General features: G+C 38.0%; 1 protein-coding gene across 1 annotated transcript in view; it reads left to right on the forward strand.

Moving 5' to 3' along the window:
* Positions 1-25,670, forward strand: part of ACAP2 (ArfGAP with coiled-coil, ankyrin repeat and PH domains 2) — a 178,283-nt gene that overhangs the window by 62,751 nt on the left and 89,862 nt on the right. Inside the window, exons 2-4 of the mRNA XM_006869416.1 lie at positions 5,833-5,890; positions 20,288-20,407; positions 21,671-21,724. Coding sequence (XP_006869478.1) covers positions 5,833-5,890; positions 20,288-20,407; positions 21,671-21,724 — 232 coding nt within the window. The remainder of the gene's footprint in view (positions 1-5,832; positions 5,891-20,287; positions 20,408-21,670; positions 21,725-25,670) is intronic.

Consider the following 25,670-nt stretch of genomic DNA (forward strand, 5'->3'; position numbering starts at 1 on the left):
ACAGTGGCAGCTGCAGTGGGTTCAAGCACAACAATTGTGAGCATGGTGGAGGACTGGGCAGTGTTTCAATTTGTTGGGCATAGGGTGGCTATGAGTCAGACTTGACTTGATGGTACCTAAACAATAACAACAAAAAACAGTTGTTATAAATATATTTGAGATATTTTGCTCATTTATCAGAGGAAGGAACTCTCAGTATGTTGTCAGCTGTCTCTAATATTCTAAGTTTACTAAGATTTGAACTGGTATTGGTTATGTTTTTAATTCTCTAGCCCATGCCCATTGCCTTTACCAAGGGCTTTTAAAGATTTTTTTGCACAATGTACAGAAAAATGTAACATTTTTCATTGTGATGTAGCAGACATGTGCATATATAGTACAGGTACATTTGCACATATACATGTGAAAAAGTTTTATGAAACAGTATTTTCTTTTTATTTCTCATAATGGTTTCAAAATTCCTATTATTTTTCATACAAAATTTTTAAAATCCTAATTCATTAAAATGTTCAAATGACCCTCTAATGAGCTATGACAGACAGTTTGAAAAACATTACCTTAGTGCATGCAAGCCCTCTAGATCCGGTTACAAATAGAGTGCTTTGGCTAAGAGGCCCTTTCTGCTTATCAGTGAGATGTATTTGACACCTTCCAATTTCTCTCATTTCTTTGAACATCTATAAACCAGTTGCTGCTGAGTTGATTCTGATGCATGTTGACTCTGTGTATGTCAGAGTTGAACTGTGCTCTAGAGTTTTCAGTGGCTGATTTTTTGATAATCAGCAGGTTTTTCTTCTGAGTTGCCTTTGGGTGAACTCGAACCACCAACCTTTCAGTTAACAACTGAACATATTAACTGTTTGCACCACCCAGAGACTCGACTTGGTTTAACATCTGTAGCCCTCATTATTTATTTTCTGTTTTGCTTATTCATATACTTTCTTTCATTGTTAATGTGAGTAACAAAAATTATTATTTCTAAACTACTGTAGGATTATTGTTAAGTGCCACTGTGTGTCAGCTCCAACTCACAGTAACCCTGTACAGGGTTTCCAAGGAGCAGCTGGTGAGTTTGAACCACCAACCTTGGGGTTCAGTGCTTTATCCTACAGTGCCACACCAAGACTCCTATTGTAGGATTGTTGTTGTTGTTGTTAAGTGGCATTGAGTTGGTTCTGACTAATAGCTAACCTATGTGGGGTTCCTGAAGAGTGGCTGGTGAGCTTGAACCACCAACCTTGTAGATCAAACCAACTTGCAGCCCAGTGCATTAACCCACAGTGCCATACCAGGACTCCTAGAATAGGGTCTTTAATTTTGGTCTCTTTGCATATTATATAAGTTGTGGACTCATATAAGTATTTGGGAGGGAGTCCTGGTGTGGTGCTGCACGATAATGCCCTGGACTGCAAGATCAGTTTGAACTGCAAGGTCAGCACTTCAAATCTTCAGAAACCCTATAGAGTGTCGCTATGAGCTGGAACTGACTGGAAGGCACTTAATAACAGTAGCAATATTTGGGAGAGTTGGGAAGAAATAATGGTATTCAATATTTGCAGGACTGTCTTATAGATGGTTTTTATTTATTAAGCATATGTTCCATAACAGCTGTATGATATGAATGAAGATTGTTGTTGTATGCCATCAAGTTGATTTCAACTCATAGTGACCCTATATGACAAAATTAAGGTGCTCCATTGGTTCCAAGGTGCTTTCTACAGTCCTGGGGTGGCGCTGTAGTGTAAGCACTGGACTCTAAGGTCAGTTTGAGCTGTAAGGTTGACAGTTCAAACTCACCAGCTGCTCCTTGGAGAAACCCTATACAGGGATGCTTTGAGTCGGAACTGACTCTATGGCACTTAATAACAATACTCTTTAAAGGAGCCATATTATTAGGTCTTTTCTTCTGTGGAGCCATTGGGTGAGTTTAAACTGTTAACCTTTAGGTTTGTAGCCATGCGTCTAGCCATTGTACCCCAGGGCTCTTTTCATTAATGAATAGGGAGGCAAAACTTGTCTCAGAATGTAAGAGTTATAAGAAAGGAAAGAAAGAAACTGTGTATTAATTGTGTTCTTTGTACCATATATAATGCTTGATGACCTTATTGACAGTCTCTCATTCAAACTTTACAGCTTCTTTAAGCAAGGTTTTTTTTAAAACATATTTTTAAAGATGAGAAAACGTACATAGGCTACCTTAGGCTTAGGTAAGTAAATGGTGGTGGTAGTGGTGGTGTGCTGTGGAGTTAGTTCTGACTCATAGCAACCCTATATAGGATGCCTGAGGCTATAAATCTTTATGGGAACAGAAAACATTATCTTTCTCATGCAGAACGACTGATAGTTTTGAACTGTTGACTTTGAGGTTAGCAACCTGACTTGGAACCACTATGCTACCAGGGCTCCTTATATAAGTGAATAGTGGAACAGAATTTGAACTGCATCCATGTTCTGTCTACATACTTTTCTGTGTTATACTAAAGAATGTTAAGTGCCATGGAGTTGGTTTCTCATAGTGATAAGTCAGGGTGCTTTAGACATGAGCAACTACCTATTGCCACAAGTTTGTATGCACAGCTAAGGTAACCAAAGACAGATTTTAAAGAGAAAGTGAAATGTTGACCTGGATGTTTAACCGCTAATATGTTTTTCAACTTTAAGTTTCTTTGAATAGATGGTTGTTTGTTGCAGACCGTGTAGGCCTGGTCAGAAGTTCGAGGCCCTATAGGCCCGAGTATTACAGGTCGCAGGCTCTGAGGAACAGATCTAGCCACTTGGCAGTTAATAGCAAATTGTTTTTCATCTTAGTGTTCAGTTATATTTATTAATTTCATACATGGAACCCTTGATATCCACATATAAATGTGATATTTTCCCAAAAGCCCAGACTGTAAAGGTTTCAAGGGTAAAGCCTTTCCCCAAAGGATTAACTAAAATGGCTTAACTACTTCCCAGGTCTTTGTTCTATAGACAAAAAGCCATCTTTCCTGAATCTCTCCCAAGTGCAGGTTATTCAGCCAAGTTCCTGAAAACCTGGCTCAGGAAGCCAAAACAGCGGGACTCCGCCCAAGCCTTTTGTCCTTCCCTTTCACCTTGCCCCAACTGAGCTCAGGGGCTATAGATATGTTAATTGAGCCTGAGGAACCAAGTTGCTGGCCTGGGATTTGAACCAGCGACATACGATGTAAAGTTACCTGAATGTCTGGAAAAGTACTGATGTTAGCTGTACCTTGCCTTGGTCCCTCCCAGTTTGGTGTGAAGCTCCTCCCCTAAATAAAACAGAGGCCCAGGATGGCCCAGGTGTGCATTACAGGTTGGAGGGCATGCAGTAAAGATTGCAGGGCAGTGAGTTGCTGCCTGCAAAAGCCACAATGCCTGTAGTCCCAAGTCTGCCCACAGTGATGCATCCACCCTGGTTTCAGGGTGCCTCTTTGTCTCCCTCTGTTTGTCTGTCTGTGTATTCTTTTGCTATCTCTATCGCTGCTGGATCTCCCCTCCTTGTGAACCAAACACTCGTGAACAACACAACTATGTCGAGGACAGTCCCCGATAGTTGTTGTTGTTGTTGTTAAGTGCTGTCAAATTGGTTCCAATTCATAGTGACCCTGTATAAGGTTTCCAAGGATCACCTTGTGGGTTTGAACCACCAATTTTGTGGTTCACAGTCCAGTGCTGATCCTACAGTACTACAGCAGGAGCCTGAATAGAATTTATAATGTGGTATATTTTTAAATAAAGAGCTCTGGTAGCATAGTGGTTACGAACCGGGCTGCTAACCTCATGGTCAGCAGTTCAAAACTACCAGCTGTTCTGTGGGAGAAAAATGAGACTTTCTGCTCCTGTCAAGATTTACAGCCTCGGAAACCCTGTACAGGGTCACTATGATTTGGAACTGACTCCACAGCACATAACCACCAACAACCATATTTTTAAATAAAGAGCCCTGGTAGAGTAGTGGTTATGTGTTAGGATGCTAACCTCAAGGGCAGCAGTTAGAAACTACCAGTGGTTCCATGGGAGGAAGATGGGGCTTTCTGCTCCCATAAAGATTTACAGCCTTGGAAGCCCTATACGGGGTCGCTATGAGTCAAAACTGAATCCACGGCACATAACCACCACCACCACCATATTTTTCAATGACAAATAAAGCCAGGCATTTTTTTCCCCCTTCTTGTTTTGGTACATAATCTCTTACCTTTCTGTAGAAGTATTGTTTCAAAAAGGTAAATTAGTAGAATTGCATCATGAAATAAGGTTGAAGAATGTACATAAAGTTTCTATCGGAGTAAGTATGTCTTTAGTAGAAATCAATGGTAAATCTTAAACTAGTCATTTCAACCAACTTGCCTTAAGGGAATTAAAATAGAGTCAAGTGAAATTAAATAAAGGTTAAAAAGCTAAATGAAGAGAGCATTTGACAATTAGAGCACGCAGTTGTACACATGTGTTTTGATTGTCTATATTCTTATGGGGCACTTTGGCTAAAAAGGTAAGTATGTAGTGGTTGAGGTATGCGCACATGCCTCTTCCTTCTCTCTGGATGGTCCTGCCATCAACTACTTCTGAGATGACTCCTTTTAAATCAAGTGGGATAGTAAAATTTACCAATTCCCGCACTGTACACCCTGCCTGCATGGTCCCACCCAATCATTTGGTGGGAGTTAAGGCATTGGAAAGGAACACCTTATCATCAGCCTTCTAAACATTTCTCTGTCATGACATTAACAGATCATGCAGTCATTACTTAATCTTATTTCCAGGTTGGGATGCTTTCCTTAATGAGTGTGACACTAAACACTCTGAACTCTACTCAGGTTTCAGTGGCAGGGCTTTCTTCTTTCCCATTGCACTGGAGCAACTCGAACGGGTTATAAGGACCAATCATCCTCTGACCCTCTGTCAAACTGAGATTGGGTCTGGCAATCCAGACAGCAGAGTTAAAAGCGCAAAAGCAGATGACATTAGACCCTACTTTGATTACAAGTTTGATTCTCCTTCTTTCCTGGGAAGCCAGAGGATGTCAGATGTGGTCTCCATGCCATTTTTATACTAGCATTATGTTTTCTTCACGCACTTTTGCCATTGAAGATCTTGCTTCCTATTTAATTTCTGTTGTTCTGTGTCATTGTGGACTTGATTCCAACTCATACTGATCCTCCATGACACCGTAGAATTGCCCCATAGGCTGCCTATTTCTAGCCTGTAAACTTACTAGAACTAATCGCAGGCCTTTTTTCCCACAGAGCTGCTAGCTCGTTTCAAACCCACAACCTTTTTGTTAGTAACCATGCATCAGGACTCCTTTTTGAGCTTCTAGCTGTTGCTGAATTTTCTGTTTTAAAACTGCATGGTTAGAAGAAATGAGACAAAAAATTTATTGATTTTAGGTACTGATTTTTAAAAACCAGTGTACTAAACAAAAGTAGCATCTTAGTGATTTACAGTGATTTTGCTTGCCAGCTCTGTTTTACTATCTGGCTGCATGATGCTTTGTTGCACAGAAGTGTGAGTCTCTAGAAATAAAGACTCAACTTTCAGAATTTCTTCTTTTAAAACATGCTTTTGTTGCTGTTACTGTTAAGTGCTGTCAAGTCAGTTCCAACTCATAGCAACTCTGTATAGCTCTAATTTGTGTTATTAATTTAAATAATATGAACATATAAACTAGCCTAATATATTCGCTTATTGTCTGTTGTTTTACATGGTGCTCTATCCTGAGGTAATTATTACTTTATATGAAGCATTCGAGGATTATTTATTTTAGCTAGAATTATTTTTAAGCATAAAGTATACATTTCAGCATATAAAATGACTTATGTTTGATTTTTCTAGGGCTGCATTAGAAGAAGTAGAAGGTGATGTGGCAGAATTGGAATTAAAACTCGATAAGGTAAATTTCTATTTGTAACTTTAAAAATGTTAATTCTTGTTTTCTGTAAATATTGATGACTGTTATATTATAGTTCCCTTTACTTTCTAATTGTGTTTTTGGTGAAAGTTTACACAGTGAATTAGGTAGGTTCTCATTTAACAATTTCTAATATTGTTCAATGACATTGGTTACGTTTTGCCAACATTCTCATTATTTCTGTTCTGGGTTTGTTTTTCCATTTCTATTAACTTTGTGTCTGTCTCCCAGTTCTTTGCTTTTGGGTAATCTTATTTATCGGGAAGATGACCTCCAAGTGTGGTTTGAGTACAAATTTTTAAAGGGTACCTTAGGGCAATGGTTTTTGGGGTTCTTTTCCTCTCTATTGGTCCACTGAGTCTGGTGTTTTTAAAAGAATTTCAATTTTCTTCTGTACTTTGCTCGTATCCTATTCAGGACCATCTGTTATGTCTTTGGTCAGAATGGTTGGTAGTGGTAGCACCGTGTAGTTCTTCTTGTCTCAGGATAGATGAGGCTGTGGTTCCTATAGACAGAGCTGTAGCCTCGTTTTCGTATTTGAGTTTTTGGTTTGCCTCTTTCTCTTTTATTCAGAGGAGTAGAGACAAATGGTTATATCTTAGATAGCTGCTCTCAAGCTTTTAAGACCCCAGGTTCTACATACCAAACGAGAATGTAGAACCTAACGTTTGTGAAGTGTGTTATGCTAATTGAGTAGTCCGAAGTCTTCAAGTCCAGTAAACCAGTCATATAATACGTGCTGTTTGATTATATCTAGGAAGTATCGGTAACTTTGTCCTCTATGTACATATATATATATATATTATATGTATGACTGTATATATTATATATATGACTATTATGCAGTTGTTATTGTTGTTAAGTACTGTTGAGTCACTTCTGACTCAGAGCAACCCTGTATAGGGCTTCCAAGGAATGGCTGGTGAGCTTAAACCACCAACCTTGTGGTTCAAATCAACTTTGCAGTTCAAAGCCTTAACCCAAACTGCATGCATGTACTTACCAAAATAATCCAACAGTAGCCAAACCCATTGTTGTCAAGTTAATTTGGACTCATAGTGACCCTATAGAACAGAGTAGAAGTGCCCGCTAGGATTTAGAAAGCTGTACATTTTTATAGACGTATATTACCACATGTGTCTCCCATAGGGTGCCTGGTGGGTTTGGGTAGCAGTTGAGCTCTTTTAATAGTGCTCGCTGAATGCCTACAGAGAGGGCTGTATGTGCACCTGTATGTGTACACATATACCTTCCTACACATATCTACATATAGTGATCACACCTATATTTTTAGTTGTTATTGCTATTGCTGCAAAATTGTGTATGTTACAGCATTTACCAAAAGCATTCCTATTCTTACATACTTCTTAGTGTCACATTCGCTTTGGTTATATTTTGCACACCTGACCTACATTTGGTGTTGCCTTGTCCATCTTCCCAAATAACAAGTTATCTTCTATGTACAGAGTGATACTCCTTTCTTTTCCCTACCATTCCTAGTAACCACCTATGAACATTGTTTTCTGTGTGAATACCTATTTTTGTCTCTTTATAAAAGTGTGACCACACAATATTTGTCTTTTGTGATTGACCTGTTTCACTCAGAATAGTAGTCTACAGATTATGCCATAGTATTATATATTTTTGAAGACTCATCATTATTCGTTATAAGTGCAATATTCCATTGTATATGTGTACCACATTTTATTTTTCCATTCATCTGTTGGTGAGCACTTAGGTTGTTTTCCATCTTTTTTGCCATCGTACATAATGTTGTGTTGAGAACATAGGTGTGCTTATGTATATTCATGTCACTACTGTTAGGTCTTCCTAGAGAGTTGAGTCATAAAGTATTTCTATTCCTAGCTTTTTGAGGATGCCCCATACCGTTTTCTAATGGTTGTATCATTTTATAATCTTACCAGCAGTATATAAGGACTCCAATCTCTTTACAACTTTTCTACCTTTGTATTTTTTATTTTTAATACAGTGCCACTTTTGCAGGAGTAGAATGGTATCTCATTGTAGGTTTGATTTGCATAATTCTGGTGGCATTGTGGGTCAGATATTGGGCTGTTGACTACAAGGTTGATGGTTCAAACCCACCAGCCACTCCACAGGAGAAAGATGAGCCTGTGTCTGCTCCCATAAAGATTTACAGTCATGGAAACCCTATACAGGTTTGCCATGAGTTGGAACCGACTCTAAAGGAGTCCTAATGGCACAGTGGTTAAGTGCTCTGCTACTAACTGTGGTTCAAACCCACTAGTGGCTCTGTGGGAGAAAAGATGTGGTGATCTGCTCCTGTAAAGATTTCAGCCTAGGAAATTCTATGGGGCAGCTCCTAGTCTGGCTATAGGGTCACTATATGTCAGAACTCACTCGATGGCACACAGTAACAACAATGGCTAATCATTGAGCATATTTTCATATGTTTATTGGACACTAAATGTCGTCTTTGGTGAAATTCATGGCTATTGCCCACATTCTAATTGTATTGTTTGTCTTTTGGTTGTTGAGTTATTGAAGTTTTCTGAAAATTTTAGAGATTAGACTGTTATCAGATGTTGTTGCCAAAGATTTTTCTTCCCGTCTGTGAGTTATATTTTTACTCTTTTGATAAGTATAAGTATTTCATTTTTAGGTCCCAGTTTGTCTTCTGTTCATATTTTTTAGTTGCATTTAATATCTATTTCTGAGAAATGCTAGGCTCCCCCCGTAATTTTGTCCCTTTGTTGGTTTTCACGAACTTCATCGTTTAGCTCTAACAGTTGTCTTTGATATTTCTAGTTGTTTTTTGTGAATGGTGTGAGGTATGTCTCCCTTTCTGCAGATGGTTATCTGGTTTTGTTAGCATTCGTGAAAGAGTGACTTTTTTTTCACTGCTGAGTGGACTTCTTCAGTATTGCTTTAGCTATACAGGTCCTCTTTCCTTTTTATTTCAGTAAAGAATTCTGTTGGAATTTTTTATCCAGATTGCATTGTATCTATTGTAATGGAAAGTTCTTCTATATATGTATGTAGGTTTCTTCTGTCACAATGTTTATTTTATCCTTTTGAGGGTAATTGCTATTGTTATCTCCATTTTATCAGAAAACTGATACAAGAGATATTAAGTAGTTTGTTAAAAGTCTTATTTAACTAAGTGAAAGAGCAGCAACAAAGGTCACTGTTGTTGTTGTTAAGTCCCATTGAGTTGTTTCTGACTCATAATGACCTTATGTAGGGTTTCTGAGTAGTAACTGATGAATTTGAACTGCTGACCTTGTGGTTCAAACTGGCCTTGCAGTCCAGTGCTTCTCCTACAGTGCCACACCAAAGTTCACTAGGCATCCTTTATATTACCATATTCTTCATTAGAAATATATTGTTTCTTTTTTTATTGCTTGTTTATTATTATTATTATTTGTTGTAAATACACGTAACGAACATTTGCCATTTCAACATCCTTCATCCGTGTAGTTCAGTGACAATCAAGTTTACCATGTTATACAGCCATAACTATCAATCCATTTCCGTTTTCTACTACTCTTAACAATTGCTCAGTGTTTGCTAAGCTCCTAGTCCCCCTTTCCTTTCCTCCTTTCTGTCCCTGGTAACCACTAATACTTTGGTGTGCACATATTTCCCTATTCTAGCTATTTCACATGCATCTATCTTTTTTGATACTTAAGGATTTTATACTTAACCTGACCATTCTTGTTTATAAATTTGGGTATGTATGGATTCAAATATAAATACAAATTAAAATACTCTTCCTAATTTTTTTTAAGTTAATGTCAGAAATGATTACAGTGTATTTAATAATTGATATTAAGTGCTTCTGTTTTTTATGAGGGCAAATGTATATTGATTCCTACTTTCTATATTAATGAATGATAAACTTTCTGCGTCTGTGGAGTGTCTGTTATATGCTATGTGTGATATTGGGTGCCAGAAATAGCAGAATGAGTAAGTGAGAATTTCTGATCTCCCAAACCATTGTTCAGTGAAATACATCTCTTAAAATTTCTCAAGTCAGATAGCTGTTGTGCCCCTTCAGCATATGAAGGTCCCTAAAGCTTTACTCTATTTGTGTCATCATGGCCAACTCTACTTTGAGGAGACAGCTCTGTCCCAGTATTATTTTGAGTGCCTTCCAACCTGTGGGACTTTCTGCACTTTATCTGACAATATTCTAGTGTTATTCATAATGTTTCAATATTCTGGTGCTGACAGTGTTACACTGCTATTCATAAAGCTTTCAGTGACTAAACATTCAGAAGTAGTCTGTCTCTTTTTCCTCGCCTATCTGAGTCTGGAAACTCAGTTGAAACTTGTCCATCATGGATGACCCTGCTGGTATTTAAATTACCGGTGACATAGATTCCATCATCACAGCAACATGTAAGCAATATGATAAACTAATACAGTATGACAAAAATTACAGCCTTGGAAACCCTATGGGGCAGTTTTTCTCTGTCCTGTAGTGTCCTTATGTGCTAGAATTCAACTTGTTGACAAAAGGGGAGAGCTGTATCCTATTTAGGTAGAATTGCATTTGAATCATATGAAACACTTTGTAGTGGAGGCCCTCAAACATTTTAAAGTACCTAAACATTTGGAATACGCCCACAGCATTTTTTTTAAAATAACATATACTGCTTTTAAAGTTATTACTCTTCTTTATATGATTTGGTTGGAGGTGAAGGAGACTATGTTAAAATCAAAAGCTTCAAATGTTAAGTTATTAAAGCATACGCACTGAGTACTTAAGAACTCAAAGACATTTTTAAAGAGTCGTTCTTAGCAAAAGGCTACAAAAGGCATCATGGAAACTTGTTGATTTTTGAAATATCATCTACCCTCAATGTAAATTCCAAATTTAATTTTATCCCTTGTATTCCTCTAGTTCAAAATCTTGCTCCTTTATAATTTGTGCTCCCTTCTTAATTCTTAAGCTATGATATATCACTTTTGTTTATGAAATATGGGGAGTGAGACTACTGAAGAGAGCCTGAGAGGAGCAGGAAATGGTTGTTATTGAAGGTAGTGGTGTTAAAGGACAAGGGTGTGAGGGTGGTGCCCAAGATGAGTTTTAGTGATTTCATAACTTTCTGCAGGGCAGGTTCTGCCTGTACTGTCATAAATCATGCCAGGGACAGGTTAAACTGGCCAGATGACAGGTTACATTTTGTTTATAATGCCTACCACCATTAGTAACATTATTTCTGGTGGTACTAGGCCCAGATGTGTAATCAGTCTTCTAGGTGCACAGGCATTTTGGCAGCATCTTAGAGTGCCATAGGTGTCATTGAGACACAGCTTATTTGTTGCTTACGCTGACTGGAAGCTTCTTCAGAAAATACCCTTTAACTGTCTGCTACTACTACGAAACCTAAGTTCTTTTTCTTGTGTTGCATTACTTCCTGTATGTACTTCCATTTAAACTATTATAATATTAGTGTCGTGATCTGTAACATACTTTAGTAGTTAAGAACACAACTCTTGGGGGAAGATACCTGGGTTTGAATATGGCTTCTACTATTTACCAGCTTGGGCAACTTCTTTAACCTTTTTGTGCCCATTATTTTATTTTCCATCTACAAAAGGAGAAAAATAGAAATATGTACATATCTCATAGAGTCCTTGTGTGGTGCTGTAGGATAAACACTCGACCATTAGATCGGTTTGTACCCAAGTTGGCAGTTCAAGCTCACCAGCCTGCCGCTCCTTGGAAGTCCTATACAGGGTTGCTGTAAGTTGGAACTGACTTGATGGCATTTAACAATAACACATATCTCTTGGACTTACAAGAATTGTTATTGTCAAGTGTTGTTGAGTCCATTCTAACTCATAGCGACTCTATAGAATTTCCAAGTAGTGGCTGAAAGATAAGCAGTCCAGTGCTTATCCTACAGTACCACATGGAATAATACATTTAAAGTGCTTAGTACAGTCTCAACACATGGTAAGTACCAAATGTTAATGAGATGATATCTCTAATAGACTCTTAGGTCCTTGAAGACAAACACTGTTTTTAAAGGAAAAAGAAAACCCAGACAGAGAAGACAATGTCAAGAGATGGTGTGGCTGAGGACTCTTGGGATCAGGAGATGGAAAGGGGCTGAGGACTGTGTGGGGGTGAGGGGGGGTGCAGGCTTAACAGGGTACACCCTTTGGTTGGGTGAGGATGCATGGACAGGATGATAACTATGCCAATGAAATGAGGGATGATGGAATGAATGTAAAGCTGATGTTCTCCCATGTACACTATCATACAATTCACAATAAAACATTAAAAAAAAAAAAGAAAGCCCAGAAACTCTTTTGTTATACACTGCTTAAACCAAGTGGTATTTTTGTATTATCTCGTCTTTACGTTACAAAATTGGTGTTCTCCCCAATTTGCCTGTTAGAAAATGAGACCAGGAGAGGATGTTACTTACTCAATAGTCAGCAATTAGGTAGTTTGCATTCCCATCATTTGATAAAATGCTTATAACATCTTTATCACTTTAGTAAAAAAATGTTGTTTAGTGCATTGGAGTTTCTAACTTGATAATTTTAATCAACTTGACCTTTGCTCTTAAGTAAAACTCTTCTCACTTTATAGGCTTGTATTATTCCATTATAGTTTATTCATTGTTCATCTAATATCTGTTCCAACAAGGATTTTGGCAGCTGATAAAGTTTCCCTCTTTCCCCGCAAGTATGCTTAATTCTGAATAACTCTACATATGGTTCAACAATCTGACAATTGCACTTTCTGTTCAATTCTTGCAATAGTCACCTCTATTGTACTTCTGGTTTTACTGTTTTCATGGCCAGCTTCCGTGCCAGACTTCTAATCTCTGAAATCTGGAATGCTGAGATTCACTTTCTGACTGAGTCTTCAGTTCTTGCAGGTCTCATCCATACTGCTGCTTCTATTCTGTAAGTTTAACTCTTCCAATCTATCCACTTCTGACATTTCTTTTTAAAGTCACTTACCTTTCTGTCTTTATTTATTTATGCAATTTAAAAAATTAAATTCACATAACATAGATTCACTATTTTAGCATGTAATTCAGTGTTTCTTGGTGCATTCACAAGGTTGTGCACCCATCTAATTCCATAGCATTTTTGTCACCCTGTAAAGAAACCTTGTACCTGCTAGCATTCACTCCCAATTTCCCTCTTCCCCTATACCCTAGCAACCACAAATTGACATTTTTTCCCTGATTGTATGGATTTACCTACTGTGGATATTTCAGGTAACTCATACAATATGTGGCCTTTTGTGTTTGATTTAATTCACTTAGCATGATGACTTCAAGGTTGGAACAGAACAGAACTTTGTTCTGTTTTATGGCTAAATAAATGGACATGACACTTTTGCTGTTAAATTATCAGTTGATAGACATTTGGATTGTTTCCACTTTTTGGCTTTTGTGAATAATGCTACTGTGAATCTTTAAATCTACATTTTGTTGCTTTATTATCTTTCTTTTGCAGACTTTCAGTTCCCTTGCTTCTTCCTTAACACCTGCTTTGTGGAATCCTTACCATATCAGTGTAACCATCTGTATTTTCTGCCCTTTTGTCTGGACTATAAAGTGCTATAAGAAAAGTTATACAGCTGTTCAGTGAAACCAGTTGGTGGAGCTACATATTCATGGAATTTTTGATGCACAGCAATTTTTTCAAGACCCTACCATATTCTTTTATTATCTTCAGCATGTCTTTAGTATGTCACTGTTGTCTCAAGACTTGCTACCTTGTTCTTCATTCTTAGCTTATGACCTTGTCTCTTCCACACATTTGGTGGCAACAGCTTTATTTCTTACTCCTGGTGTGGCAGTGTGGGATAATGCACTGGACCATAAGATTGATTGAACCGCAAAGTTGGAGGTTCAAACTTACCAGTCACTCCTCAGAAACCCCACACAGGGTTGCTTTTATTGGAACTGTCAGTGTTACTTAGCAAAAATAACCAGCAACAATCTGTACTTAGCTTTTTTGGTTTTCTTTCAATTTGAGTACAGAAGTATTCCTTTTCCTATTCAGACCTCCTACCTCTTTAGGAATTTGCTGTAGTTGTCATTTCTCCTTTCTCTCTTCCTTTTCTACCATCTCTTTGTCTTAAGTAGATGTTGTTGTTGAGAAATGCCTTTGAGTAGGTTCCAACTCATAGTGACCCTATAGAGGGTTTACAAGGAAGAGCTGGATTAAGATGTTCAGATTTATTTTATAAAACAAAGCTGAACCAAACAGTAAGATAACCTCCTCTGTGACTTACATATATAAAAAATCAACTACTTTCCAGTAACAGCTTATGTAAGATCTTTATGTAGTTTTCATAGTAACCTTATGTGGTTTGGCACAATTAATATTCCATCAGACAGAAAAAGATGCTGAAGCTTGTTGAGGATGAGGTCATTCAGGGTCACTTAGTTAAGCCTGGCACCAGGATTTGAACATAAATCAGTAGAGCCAAGAAACATTTATTTTAACCATAACATTATACTGTTAATCTGTGTCTCTGTTGATTTGAAATTAAAAAAAAAATTTTTTTTTTAATTACTTAATTTGTTGAGTAAGTAAAACCACCTTTGTAGTACAAGATTCGAAGGTACAAAAAGTATATACCCAGTGAAAAATTAGCCATCTTCTAGTTTCTGTTCCTTTCTGAGAGTCAACCACTGAAACCTTTCCTCATTTGTCCTTCCACAGATTTTCTATGAAAGTTTGTATGCTTTTATATATATATATATATATGAGTTCATCTCACATCCCCCAAAGTATATCTTGGGAGTTGTTTCCTGTTAATATTTATAGAGTTTGCCTCATTCTTTTTAATGGTTGCATTGTATCTCATTGTATGGATATGTCATGATTTATTTATCCTGTGGCCTGCTGATGGGCACTTAATTGCTTCCAGGATTTTATCATGGCTTCAGTGAATGGCTTTATGTTTGCCATGTGACTTACATGCAAATATATCTGTAGGATCCATTTCTCAAAGTGAAATTGCTAGGTAAAAGGATATGTGTTTTAAATTTTGACAGCTCTTGCTAAATGACCTCTTACAGACATTGTACCATTTTGCACTTCCACCAACAATGTATGGGAGTGCCTGTTTCCCCATACTTACTTTCTCCAGAATAGCATGCTATCAGACTCTTTGATCTTTGCTGTTCTGTTAATAATAATAAAAAAAAATTAATAATTTGCTTTTCTTTTGTTATGAATGACATTGAACAGCTTTTTCATGGGCTTAAGAGACATTTGTATATCCTTTTCTGGGAGTAATCAGTACACGTTTACTTTTACCAGTTTTTCTGGATTAAAAAATGATTTATATAGCCTTTTAAATAATAAATAAATTTACTTATTACAACATAGGCTATACAAATCATTTTTTTTAATCCAGAAAAACTGGTAAAAGTAAGTGTGTACTGATATTACTCCCAGAAAAGGATACACAAATGTCTCTTAACCCATGAAAAAGCTGTTCAGGGTCATTCATAACAAAAGAAAAGCAAATCACTACATTTATATAGCCTATTTTGTAATAGGAGTCCTGGTGTGGCGTTGTGGGTTAATGTGCCAGACTGCAAAGATGTTTGACTGCAAGGTCGGTGGTTCAAGCTCACCAGCTGCTCATCGGAAACCCTATACAGGGTCACAATGGGTCGAAACTGACTCGATGGCACTTAACAACAACAGCAACATTTTGTAATAGGTACATTAGCATTATGTGAATTATTGCTAACATTGTTCTCCCACATTGTCACTTATCTTGACTAAGTTTATTGGTTTTTTTTTTTTTTTTCTTGTAGAGATCCTTTATTTTTATGTAGTTAAATTTATCTTCCTTTCTTTTTTTTCTTATATGGCTTTCATGTTTTGTATCCTGCTCAGAGATTTTTCCTACCTTAAGACTAGAAACCATTTTACTTCCTGTCTTCTCTTAATACTTTTATGATTTTATTTTTAATGTTTTCAATTTTTATTCCATCTGGAATTAATTTGGGGCTTTGGAATCCAACCTAGTTTCTACCCCCCTCCCCCACCTTGGTGGTGCAGTGATTTAAATGTTGAACTGCTAACCACAGGTTGGTACTTCCAACCAACCCACCAACCACTCCTTGTGTGAAAGATGAGGCCGTCTGTTTTTGTAAGGATTGACAGCCTTGGGGATACTATGGAGCAGTTCTACTCTGTCCTATAGGGTCACTGAGTCTAAATCGACTTGCTGGCAGTGGGTTTGGTGTTTGGTTTTATGCCATTTGTTAATCTCCTGCCGCCCCCCCATTTAGTCAGTTTGTCTCTGCACTTCTACTACCAGTCTTTAATTACTATGCATTTATCGTATATTTTAATATTTATTGGGACATTACTCTTTTTCAGTTATTTTCTTTTTATGCATATTGTTGTGTGGTGCCATCGAGTCGGTACTGACTCATAGAGACCCTATGCACAATAGAACGAAACAGTGCCCAGTCCTGGGCCAACCTCACAATTCTTGCCACGCTTGAGCCAATTGATGCTGCCACTTTGTCAAGTCCATCTCCCTGGGGGTCTTCCTCTTTTTCTCTGACCCTCCACCTTACCAAACATAATATCCTTCTCCAGTGACTGGTCCCTCCTGACAATATGTGTGAAGTATGAGAGATGAAGTTTGGCTATCCTGGCCTCCAAGGAGCACTCTGGCTGCACTTCTTCCAGCACAGATCTGTTGGTTCTTTTGGCAGCCCATGGAATTTTCAATATTCTCCTCCAACACCATAATTCAAAAGCATCAATTTTTCTACGGTCTTTCTTATTCATTGTCCAGCTTTCGCATGCATATGAGGTTATTGAAAATACCATGGCTTGGGTCAAGCGCACCTTAGTCCTCAAGCTGACATCTTTGCTCTTCAACACTTTTAAAAGGTTTTGTTTCACATGTTGTTACTATATATGAAATTTAGAATTCATTCTTCTAGTTTAAAAATTTTATTTTTGGTAATTGACAAATTATCTCAAAGACTGGTCTTTGCCAGCCTTTCTCATAGTGGGTTTTATGGAATGCTGGTCCTATGATATATTTCCTCTAGAAAAAAATTCCATGGTTAAATATTTTTGGGAAATGCTGAATATTAGACCTTTTCTGTTGGGGAGCGAGGTGGCTCTATGAGATAAGCACTGGGTTGCAAACCACAAGGTCGGTGGTGGAGTCCCATCAGCTGCTCAGTGGGAGAAGATGAGGCTTTCTGTTCTTGCAATGATGTACAACCTCAGAAACTCTATACAGGGCCACTATGAGTTGGAACTGACTCAGCAGCACTTAATAGCAACATACCTTTATAGATTCATGGTGCACATTATTAATATGTCAAAAATTCTAAAGATTTAGCAATAAAAATGTGTTCAACTTTTTAAATCCAGAATTACTTAGACTTATTTGATCCTGACAGTCTCTTTTGGTACATATTGTTCTTGCAGGATATTCTGTAGAATTAAATGTTAGGAAATGTAGGCCTGTGATCAATTATCTATTGCCATGACTCACTGAAATCTGGTTACTCTTCTACCACATTTACTATCTCTTGAAACTGTTCTTGCTAGGATTACTGGTAACTCGTAGTCACAAAATCCATAAGCATTTTATTGGTTTTTAAAATTTTGACCATTATAGATTTTAAACCTATTTATCATCCATATTTTGGTAATTTGTTCTTTATTGACTTTGGTGAAATCATTTTCTTAGTTTTCATTTTGCCTTTCTCTATCCTTCTACGTCTCATTTGTGGGTTCTTTCTATATTCTCACCCTTTACTTTCTGTCTAGGATTTATCACTAACCCTTAGTCTATTTGCCGATAACTCTATTTCTATAGCCTGCTCTTGTTTTGAGCTTCAAATGTTTGTTTTCATTTCTGTTCAAAAGATTTTCCACTTGGCTTATGTCATTGACCATCTAGCTCGTATTGGAATCCTGGTGTGTTACTGTAGGATAAGCACTCGGCCTCAAAGTCAGTTTGAAACTCAAGGTCGGTGGCTCAAATTCACCAGCCGCTCTTTGGAAACCCTAATCAAGATCGCTATAAATTGGAAATGACTTGACAACACTTAACAACAACAAAAGCAACTAGTTCATAGTTCAGGTCCCATATGGTTAAAACAAGAGTCTCTGGTACACTAGTCAGTGTGTGCCATAGTTTGTAGGCATTAGCATATTGTAGCAGATGTTGCCTGTGTCTAGGCTAACGCACAGTTTAGCAAGCCGAGTATATTGGCTGGATTGCACTACCTTCTCTTTCTTCTCCTTGGCAGAGCTTGGTCTGCTTTAACTGCACAGGGATTCAAGCAATTCTTGAATTTCTCTTCTCTTCTTTCTCTGCTTACTGATTTAATTCAGGCTACCTTGTTGACTTGATCCTTCCTATTTTCTTGTCTTTATTTTTCTCCCTTTTTAGTCACCATTCTGAAATGGAACTCTGATCAGCGCACCCAATTAATGTCTTTAATTGCTTCCCATTTCTTTCATATAAAATCTGAACACCTTAGCTTGTAACCCTCCCCCCCACCGATGTGGCCCTTAGATACATTTTCAGCCTCACACTTTTTAACGCCCCCATATTTTCACCTGATGTTAAGTACTTTGAGTCCTGGTGTGGCTCTGTGGGTTAATGCACTGGACTGCAAAGTCAGTTTAAAATACAAGGTCGGCAGTTCTAGCTCACCAGCCGCTCTTTGGAAACTCTAGCTAGGGTCGCTATGGGTCAGAACCAAGTCTACGGTTTTTAACAATGGCACTTAACAACAACAACTAAGTACTAATATCTAAAGTTTGTCTTGTCCTCTTAAACATCTAGGGCCTAGCACATGCTCTTCCAAGAGGAGTTGTTGTTATCTGATTGGTTAACTCCTGATGATGGTCTTTGAGTCTTACCTCATAAATTATGTTTTAAATTTTTGTTCCTTTAAGCCTTGGAGTCCTAGTTGTGGCATTGTAGGATAAGCACTGGACTGCTAACCTCAAACTACTCCTCAGAAACCCCATGTAGAGTTGCTATGAGTTGAAACTGATTTGGCAGCACTTAGCAATATCAACAAGTAGGCCTTAGGAGTAGGCCTGTGGTGTAGTGGTTTAATCATTGGGCTGCTAACTGCAAGGTTAGCAGTTTAAGTCACCATTGTCTCCAGCGGAAAAAAGATGAGGCTTTTTCTTGCTGTGAAGATTTACAGCCTCAGAAACCTTCAACAGGGTCACTGTGAGTTAGAACTGACTTGATGACAGTGGGTGTTTATGCCTTAGAGCAACAGCTTTACATTGTACTCTGAGACCCTAGGGGTTGTCTAGAGTTTCTCTGGCCTCTTTGTCCTCTTTTTGGTGTCTCCCTTACCACCTGTTCCCATGCCCACCTCTCTTAGAGTAGCAACACTTTTACCTGTGTTTTGATTTTTAATTTCTTATGTGACTTTCATCCAAAATTTTGTTCGATGAAATGGTTTTGTGTCTAAAAGAAAAGAGGGAAGGACAAGAACAGGAGAAAGAAGGAAAGAGAAAAAGAAAAGGAAAGGAAGAGAGAGAAAGGAGAAGGCACTGTAGAGGCTCAGCACAGGGCCTTAGATAAACTGTTTTTGATTCAGTTCAGACAGATGCTTTGATCGACGGATGTGGAATGATGAGCATGAGTACTACACAGCACCTGGTCACTCACTTTTCCTTAGACAGATTGCAGTTAACAAGTACCTTTCCTCAGACTGCTTGGTCTGCCTGAGGTGCCATTTTCTTCCTATTTCTAGTTGTTGTTAAGTGTCGTAGAATTGTTTCCGACTTAGTGCGCCTCTGTATAGGGTCTCCAAGGAGCAACTGGTAAATTTGCATCACCTGACCTCGTGATTCAGTGCAGTTATCCTGCAGCGCCACACCAGGATCCCTTCTGACTTCTTGTTGTTAAGTGCTGTTGTGTTGGTTTCGACCCATAGCAGCCCTGTATAGGGTTTCTGAGGAGCCTCTGGTGAGTTTGAACCACTGACCTTGCAGTTCAAATGGTTTTGCAGTCTGGCACATTAACCCCCAGCGCCATACCAGGACTCCTCCTTCCTACTAGGCTGTGTTTAATAAATACCTACAGGGTTAATTTATAGGATTGAGTTAAACTGGCAAAGTGATTTGTTTGCTTGGTTTATTGTTACCGGCTTCTGGTTCTAGTCTGTGAACTCTAAAATAGTTCTCCTATGGTTCTATCTCATATACCCAAGGAAAAAAAAAAGAACAATTTGTATTTTGTGTTTTAGTTGTATCAATGAAGCAGACTTTATCTTAACTATGTTAACTCACATGGTTACTGTCAACACTTTTTTCAGCTGCGTCATTTGTAACATTATTCTCAACCTAATAATAATTTTTCTTTTCCTTTTTCAGCTTGTGAAGCTTTGCATTGTGATGATTGATACCGGAAAAGCCTTTTGTGTTGCAAATAAACAGTTCATGAATGGGATTAGAGACCTGGCACAGTATTCTAGTAATGATGCTGTAGTTGAGGTTAGTATTATTAAAAATACAGCTTAAAATGATAAATGCAACAATACATTAAAGGATTCCCTGTTAATGCATTTTTTAAAAATTTCCGGTTCTAATATGTTGCTGCTGTTAAGCACCATTGGGTCAGTTCTGACTCATAGTGACCCTGTATAGGGTTTCCAATGAGCAGCTGGTGGGTTTGAACCACTAGCCTTGTGTTTAGCAGACCAGTGTTGATCCTACAGCAGCACATTGAAGTAGAAAAGATACTTTCTTGATCCTTGTATAAACCTGTTTTCTAAGGTTAGAAGCTGATGATTGGCTTGCATTGTGAGTATCTGGCATCACTCTCCCAGCCAGCTCCCTTTACTTCAGTTAGTTTACTAAGTTTCCTTGCTGTCAGATGAGCAGAAGCATCTATCAGAGGGTATGAGCAGGAAGAGCAAGATGATGCCTACTAATTGTTGTTGTTAAGTGCCGTCAGGTCAGTTCCAACCCATAGCAATCCTGTAAAGGGTTTTCGAGGAGCGGCTGGTGACCTTGAACTGCTGACCTTGCAGTCTTTGCAGTCCAGTACATTAACCCACAACGTCACACCAGGACTCCTACTGGGGCAAGTTGTTGTTGCTGTTAAGGGCTGTCGAGTTGATTCTGACCCATAGCGACCCTGTACAAGATTTCCAAAGAGCAGCTGGTGAGTTTGAACCACCGACCTTGCAGTTCAAACAACTTTGCAATCTGACGCATTATTAGTCCACAGCACCACACCAGGACTCCATTGGGGGCAAGTAGAGTGTGCATTAATCTCGTAACTCTCCTAGGGTTGTATAGGAAATTTTTGGTCAGTGGTTATGCCAGATTAAGTGTAGATCCCTTGCTATGCTACATTCTGTTATTGCTTCTTTTGTGAGGAATAAGAACTCAAGAAATGGATGTGGTTTGATGATTATTTCATCACAGCTGCCTCAGTAGGCACATCGATACACTCAGTTTTACTTTCAGATTTAGATATGCCATGCTTATTTGTTAGTGTAATAATATTATTGTTATGGCAGTACTAATTCTTTGACTTTTCTAGGGCTTTATGTATTGTTTGTAACATGTTAAGACTTTGACTTGTTTACATAGAAGACTCATGAGATAGTGAGACTGTCATTGGAAAGAAATGTTCTTATTTACTATGTAAACTTGATCTTTATATTAGAAATGTTGAAGCAACATTTTTATGGCCTATTTTAGTAACTCTTTCAATGACTTGGTTTTCTTTTGGTTTCTTTCTCCTAGACAAGTTTGACCAAGTTTTCTGACAGTCTTCAAGAAATGATCAATTTTCACACGGTAAGTATCAGTTGTTGTTGTGGTTAAATGCCGTTGAGTCGGTTCCAACCCATAGCGACCCTGAATAGGGTTTCCGAGGCTGTATACCTTTATGGGAGCAGAAAGCCTCATCTTTCTCCCGTGGAGCAGCTGGTAGTTTCGAACTGCTGACCTTGCAGTTCACAGCCCAATTCGTAACCACTACGCTAACAGAGCTATCAGTAAGTAGGTGTTTTTATGACCATGTTACAGTGTTTTATATAATGACTTCAGTTGGAATGCATTGATTTTTTTTTATAGCATGCTCTTTATTTGGGTAGATCTAAAATGTGCACACACACGTGTGTGTGTGTGTTTGCGAGAGGGAAATTAAGAGAGAGAAGTATATATTTTTATTTCTACTTCTGATATGTTGTTGTTAAGTGCTTTGAATTGGTTGTGACTCATAGTGGCCCTGTATAGGGTTTCCAAGGAACAGCTGAACTGCCGAACTTGTGGTTAACTGTCCACTACTTATCCTACAGCGCTATACCAGGACTCCAGTTTTAATATAGTGACATAAATAATGAAATACACATCTATAGAGAGTGATTGTTTTCCCTTCGAGTGTGGCATTATAACTCTTTAAGTGTTATTTTAAAATATAGAATGAAAGTCATCATTCTAAATTTAACTATTTCTAAATGTTGTTGTTGTTGTCAAGTACCGTTGAGTCGGTTCCTACCCATAGCGACCCTGTATAGGGTTTCCGAGGAGCAGCTGGTGAACTTGAACTGCCAACCTTGCGGTTCAAATGGCTTTGCAGTGTGGTGCATTAACCCACAGCGCCACACCAGGATTCCAATACTATACATATTTTTGGTGTGGCGCTGTAGGATAAACACAGGACTGCAAGGTCAGTTTGAACCTCCTATTAAAAGGATAATAATAGTGATAATTAAATATTTTTGATAAAAGTTATTGGTTTTAAATTAATATAATTGATTCATATTATCTTTTGAAATATTTCTGTCTCCAGTATTTTCTTTTAAAGTCTCCTGTTATTGCCTCTATAATAATACTTTGCTCTGTGCTGTAATTTTATATGTTAAAAATTAAGGTAAAGATAAAATTTTGTTATATGAAATTCTTAAGTGTATGTGGGAAGTTTTCTTGTCAAGAAATCCTAATTCAAAATACTTTAACTACTCTTGTGGAGTTAAATTTTCAAAAGCCAGTTTTGCTGGAAGCATATATGTATATATGATGCATACATACATACTTATGTATACATAGAAATGTGTATTATACATATGTTGTTGATTGCTCTCAAGTTAGTTCCGATTCATAGTGACCTTGTACAGAGTTTCCAAGGAGCCGCTGGTGTGTGTTATATATGTTTGTATAATTTATTTCAAAGGAATTGAGATTAGTCTCTTAAGTACTAATGCTTTTAATGTTTGCCTACTTTCATGAAACCTGTGCAGACTCGAAGAATGAGGCTTTTCTTTTTTTAAATTGAAAGCAGTCAATATTTTGGACTTTGGCATTGTGAAAAAACTCAGGATTTAGATAGACAGCTTAGATTGAGTTCATGCTGCACTATTTTTAACTGTGTCATTTTGGTAAATTAGTTTACTTTTCTATAAAAAGGAAATGCTAGAATTTGCTATGCCTATATAATGAGTCCTGGCGTGGCACTGTAGGATAAGCACTGGACTGGTAACCGCAAGGTTGGCAGTTCTAACCCACCAGTTGCTCTTGGAAACCCTATACAGGGTCACTATGGGTCAGAACCAACTTGACAGCACACAACAACAACAATATGTAAAATATGTGAGCATAGACTCTGGGGAGTGATATTCTTTCCGGTTGGCATCTATTCAGGAAGATAGAAAACACTAGGAGCTTTCAAGCAGAAAGGCTTTAAAAGGAATTTTGTTATAATAGTGATGAAGAGTTTGGAGGAGTAAAAAGGCTAAGGTAACCAGAACTCAGTAAATGTGTGAAGTAACTATTGTCCTTAGACTGGGGAATCAGAATTGAACACAGTGTTGCCAAGAGCAGATAAGTGCTGCATGTTAAGGATGCTGCCATTGTTACTTAGCAGGAAGTCAGGAGCTTGCTGCCTTGTTGCTGATGTAAGTACCAGGATCCCAAAGTCTCATTGACACTGCTGGATTGGCCACTGATGCTGCTGAAGGCTGGAGTAGTTTACAGTTGCTCAATGATGGCCTCTCCTTTTCTTCTACTTTCTAATGTGATAGCACTTCCCATTGGCTGACCTAACCTCTCAACTCACAAGGGAATGTGGACAACATACTTTGCAGGAGCCCTGGTGTGGCACTATGGGTTAATGCGCTGGACTGCAAAGACCACAAGGTCAGTGGTTCAAGCTCACCAGTCGCTCCTCGGGAACTCTACACAGTACTCAGCAGCAACATCAATAGCCCCTGGAAATATAAAGGAGTTGAGACTATGGAAGGATGAGTGTGGAGCTGAGAGCCAACAAACAACTGACACACCAACCACGAAGGCTGTAATTTTGGTACATCAGTTTGTTTCAGAATTAAAGTATGAATGTTTCTGATATGTTATTTATGAAATAACTTTGAGGGCTTAAATAAAGATTTGAAAACTGGAACCATTTTAGATTATTAGCCTAGAAAAGGTTAAACATAGATTAAGATTAGATTATTCAGTCTTTTAAAGAAGTAATTTAGATTATTTTGTGATTCATCTTCTCAGTAATAATGGATGTATAGTTAGTTGTTCCTCATGCCTTCAAGAATGTTAATTTGCCAGAGTTGACTTTTGAACTCATATATCTTTGTAAGATGCTAACAAGTAGTTTTTCAGAATAGATGTTGTATGTTACATTATATCAGATGCTAGAGTTGGATTGATTAATGGAATTGTTTTCTTGGAATTATAGAGCATTCTGTGACCTCACTAATGACTCTTTTGGATTCTAATTGGATGTTGCTATAGGGACCTTGGGATTAAAAAATTTTTTTTTTTACTGTTCTCTGTTGATTGACTGACGCTTTGATTTACTGCAGACATTCTATGAAAATGTGTGACCCCTTTTGGTATGTTTTTAATGTGGTTTTCCATATTATAGCTGTCTACTCATTTATTCAACAGATTGTTTTAGGTGGTGGGCATAAAGTAGTACAGTGCTTCCCAACCTTTTTCGTCCCATGGCACTGCAGAAACTGAAGGTCTTATTTGTTTGGGACATTGGAGGAAACTGCAGAAGGATATAGAGGTGCTTACCTGGAGTCCTGGTGTGGCGCTGTGGGTTAATGCACCAGACTGCAAAGCCATTTGAACTGCAAGGTCGGTGGTTTAAGTTAACCAGCTGCTCCTTGGAAACCCTATACAAGGTCACTGTGAGTTGCAACCAACTCAGCGGCACTTAACAACAACAACAACATCTGGGTGTTAAGGTATTCTGGTAGCACACTGGGTGAAGCATTGTACTGCGAACCTCAAGGTTGACTGTTCGTACCCACTAGCTAGTCAGCAGGAAAAAGATGAGCCTATGAGTCCCTGTAAAGATTTGCAGTCTTGGCAAGCTTATTTAGAGTTGCTTTGAGTTCCTGGGTTGGGTTTGGGAAAAAAACAATGTTGATGTCTTCTTTTTAATAGACTTTATTTCAGATACACAGTGTTAGGGAAGGTGCTGTGTATCGAATCTGTATAACACTAACATGTGCATAACTTTTTTTGAAAATAGGTTTTCTCCTTGAAATGGCTTCAGGAAATTCCTGATAAAGATTTTGAAATTGATAATCTTTCAAATTCTTAGTCATTTTTGTTAATGAAAAACTTTACCTGTAAAAGTTGGCATGTTAGTGAAAGGCATCAGTGTTTGAAAGGTGCCCTGGTATGTTGCGTGACAGTTTAAGATTTGGCTACTGGACCTTAAGGTTGACGACTCAAGTGCACCAAACACTCCTCTGGAGGAAAATGAGTCTGTCTG

Source organism: Chrysochloris asiatica, unplaced genomic scaffold, assembly GCF_000296735.1.
Source record: "Chrysochloris asiatica unplaced genomic scaffold, ChrAsi1.0 scaffold00130, whole genome shotgun sequence".
NCBI lineage: Eukaryota > Metazoa > Chordata > Mammalia > Afrosoricida > Chrysochloridae > Chrysochloris > Chrysochloris asiatica.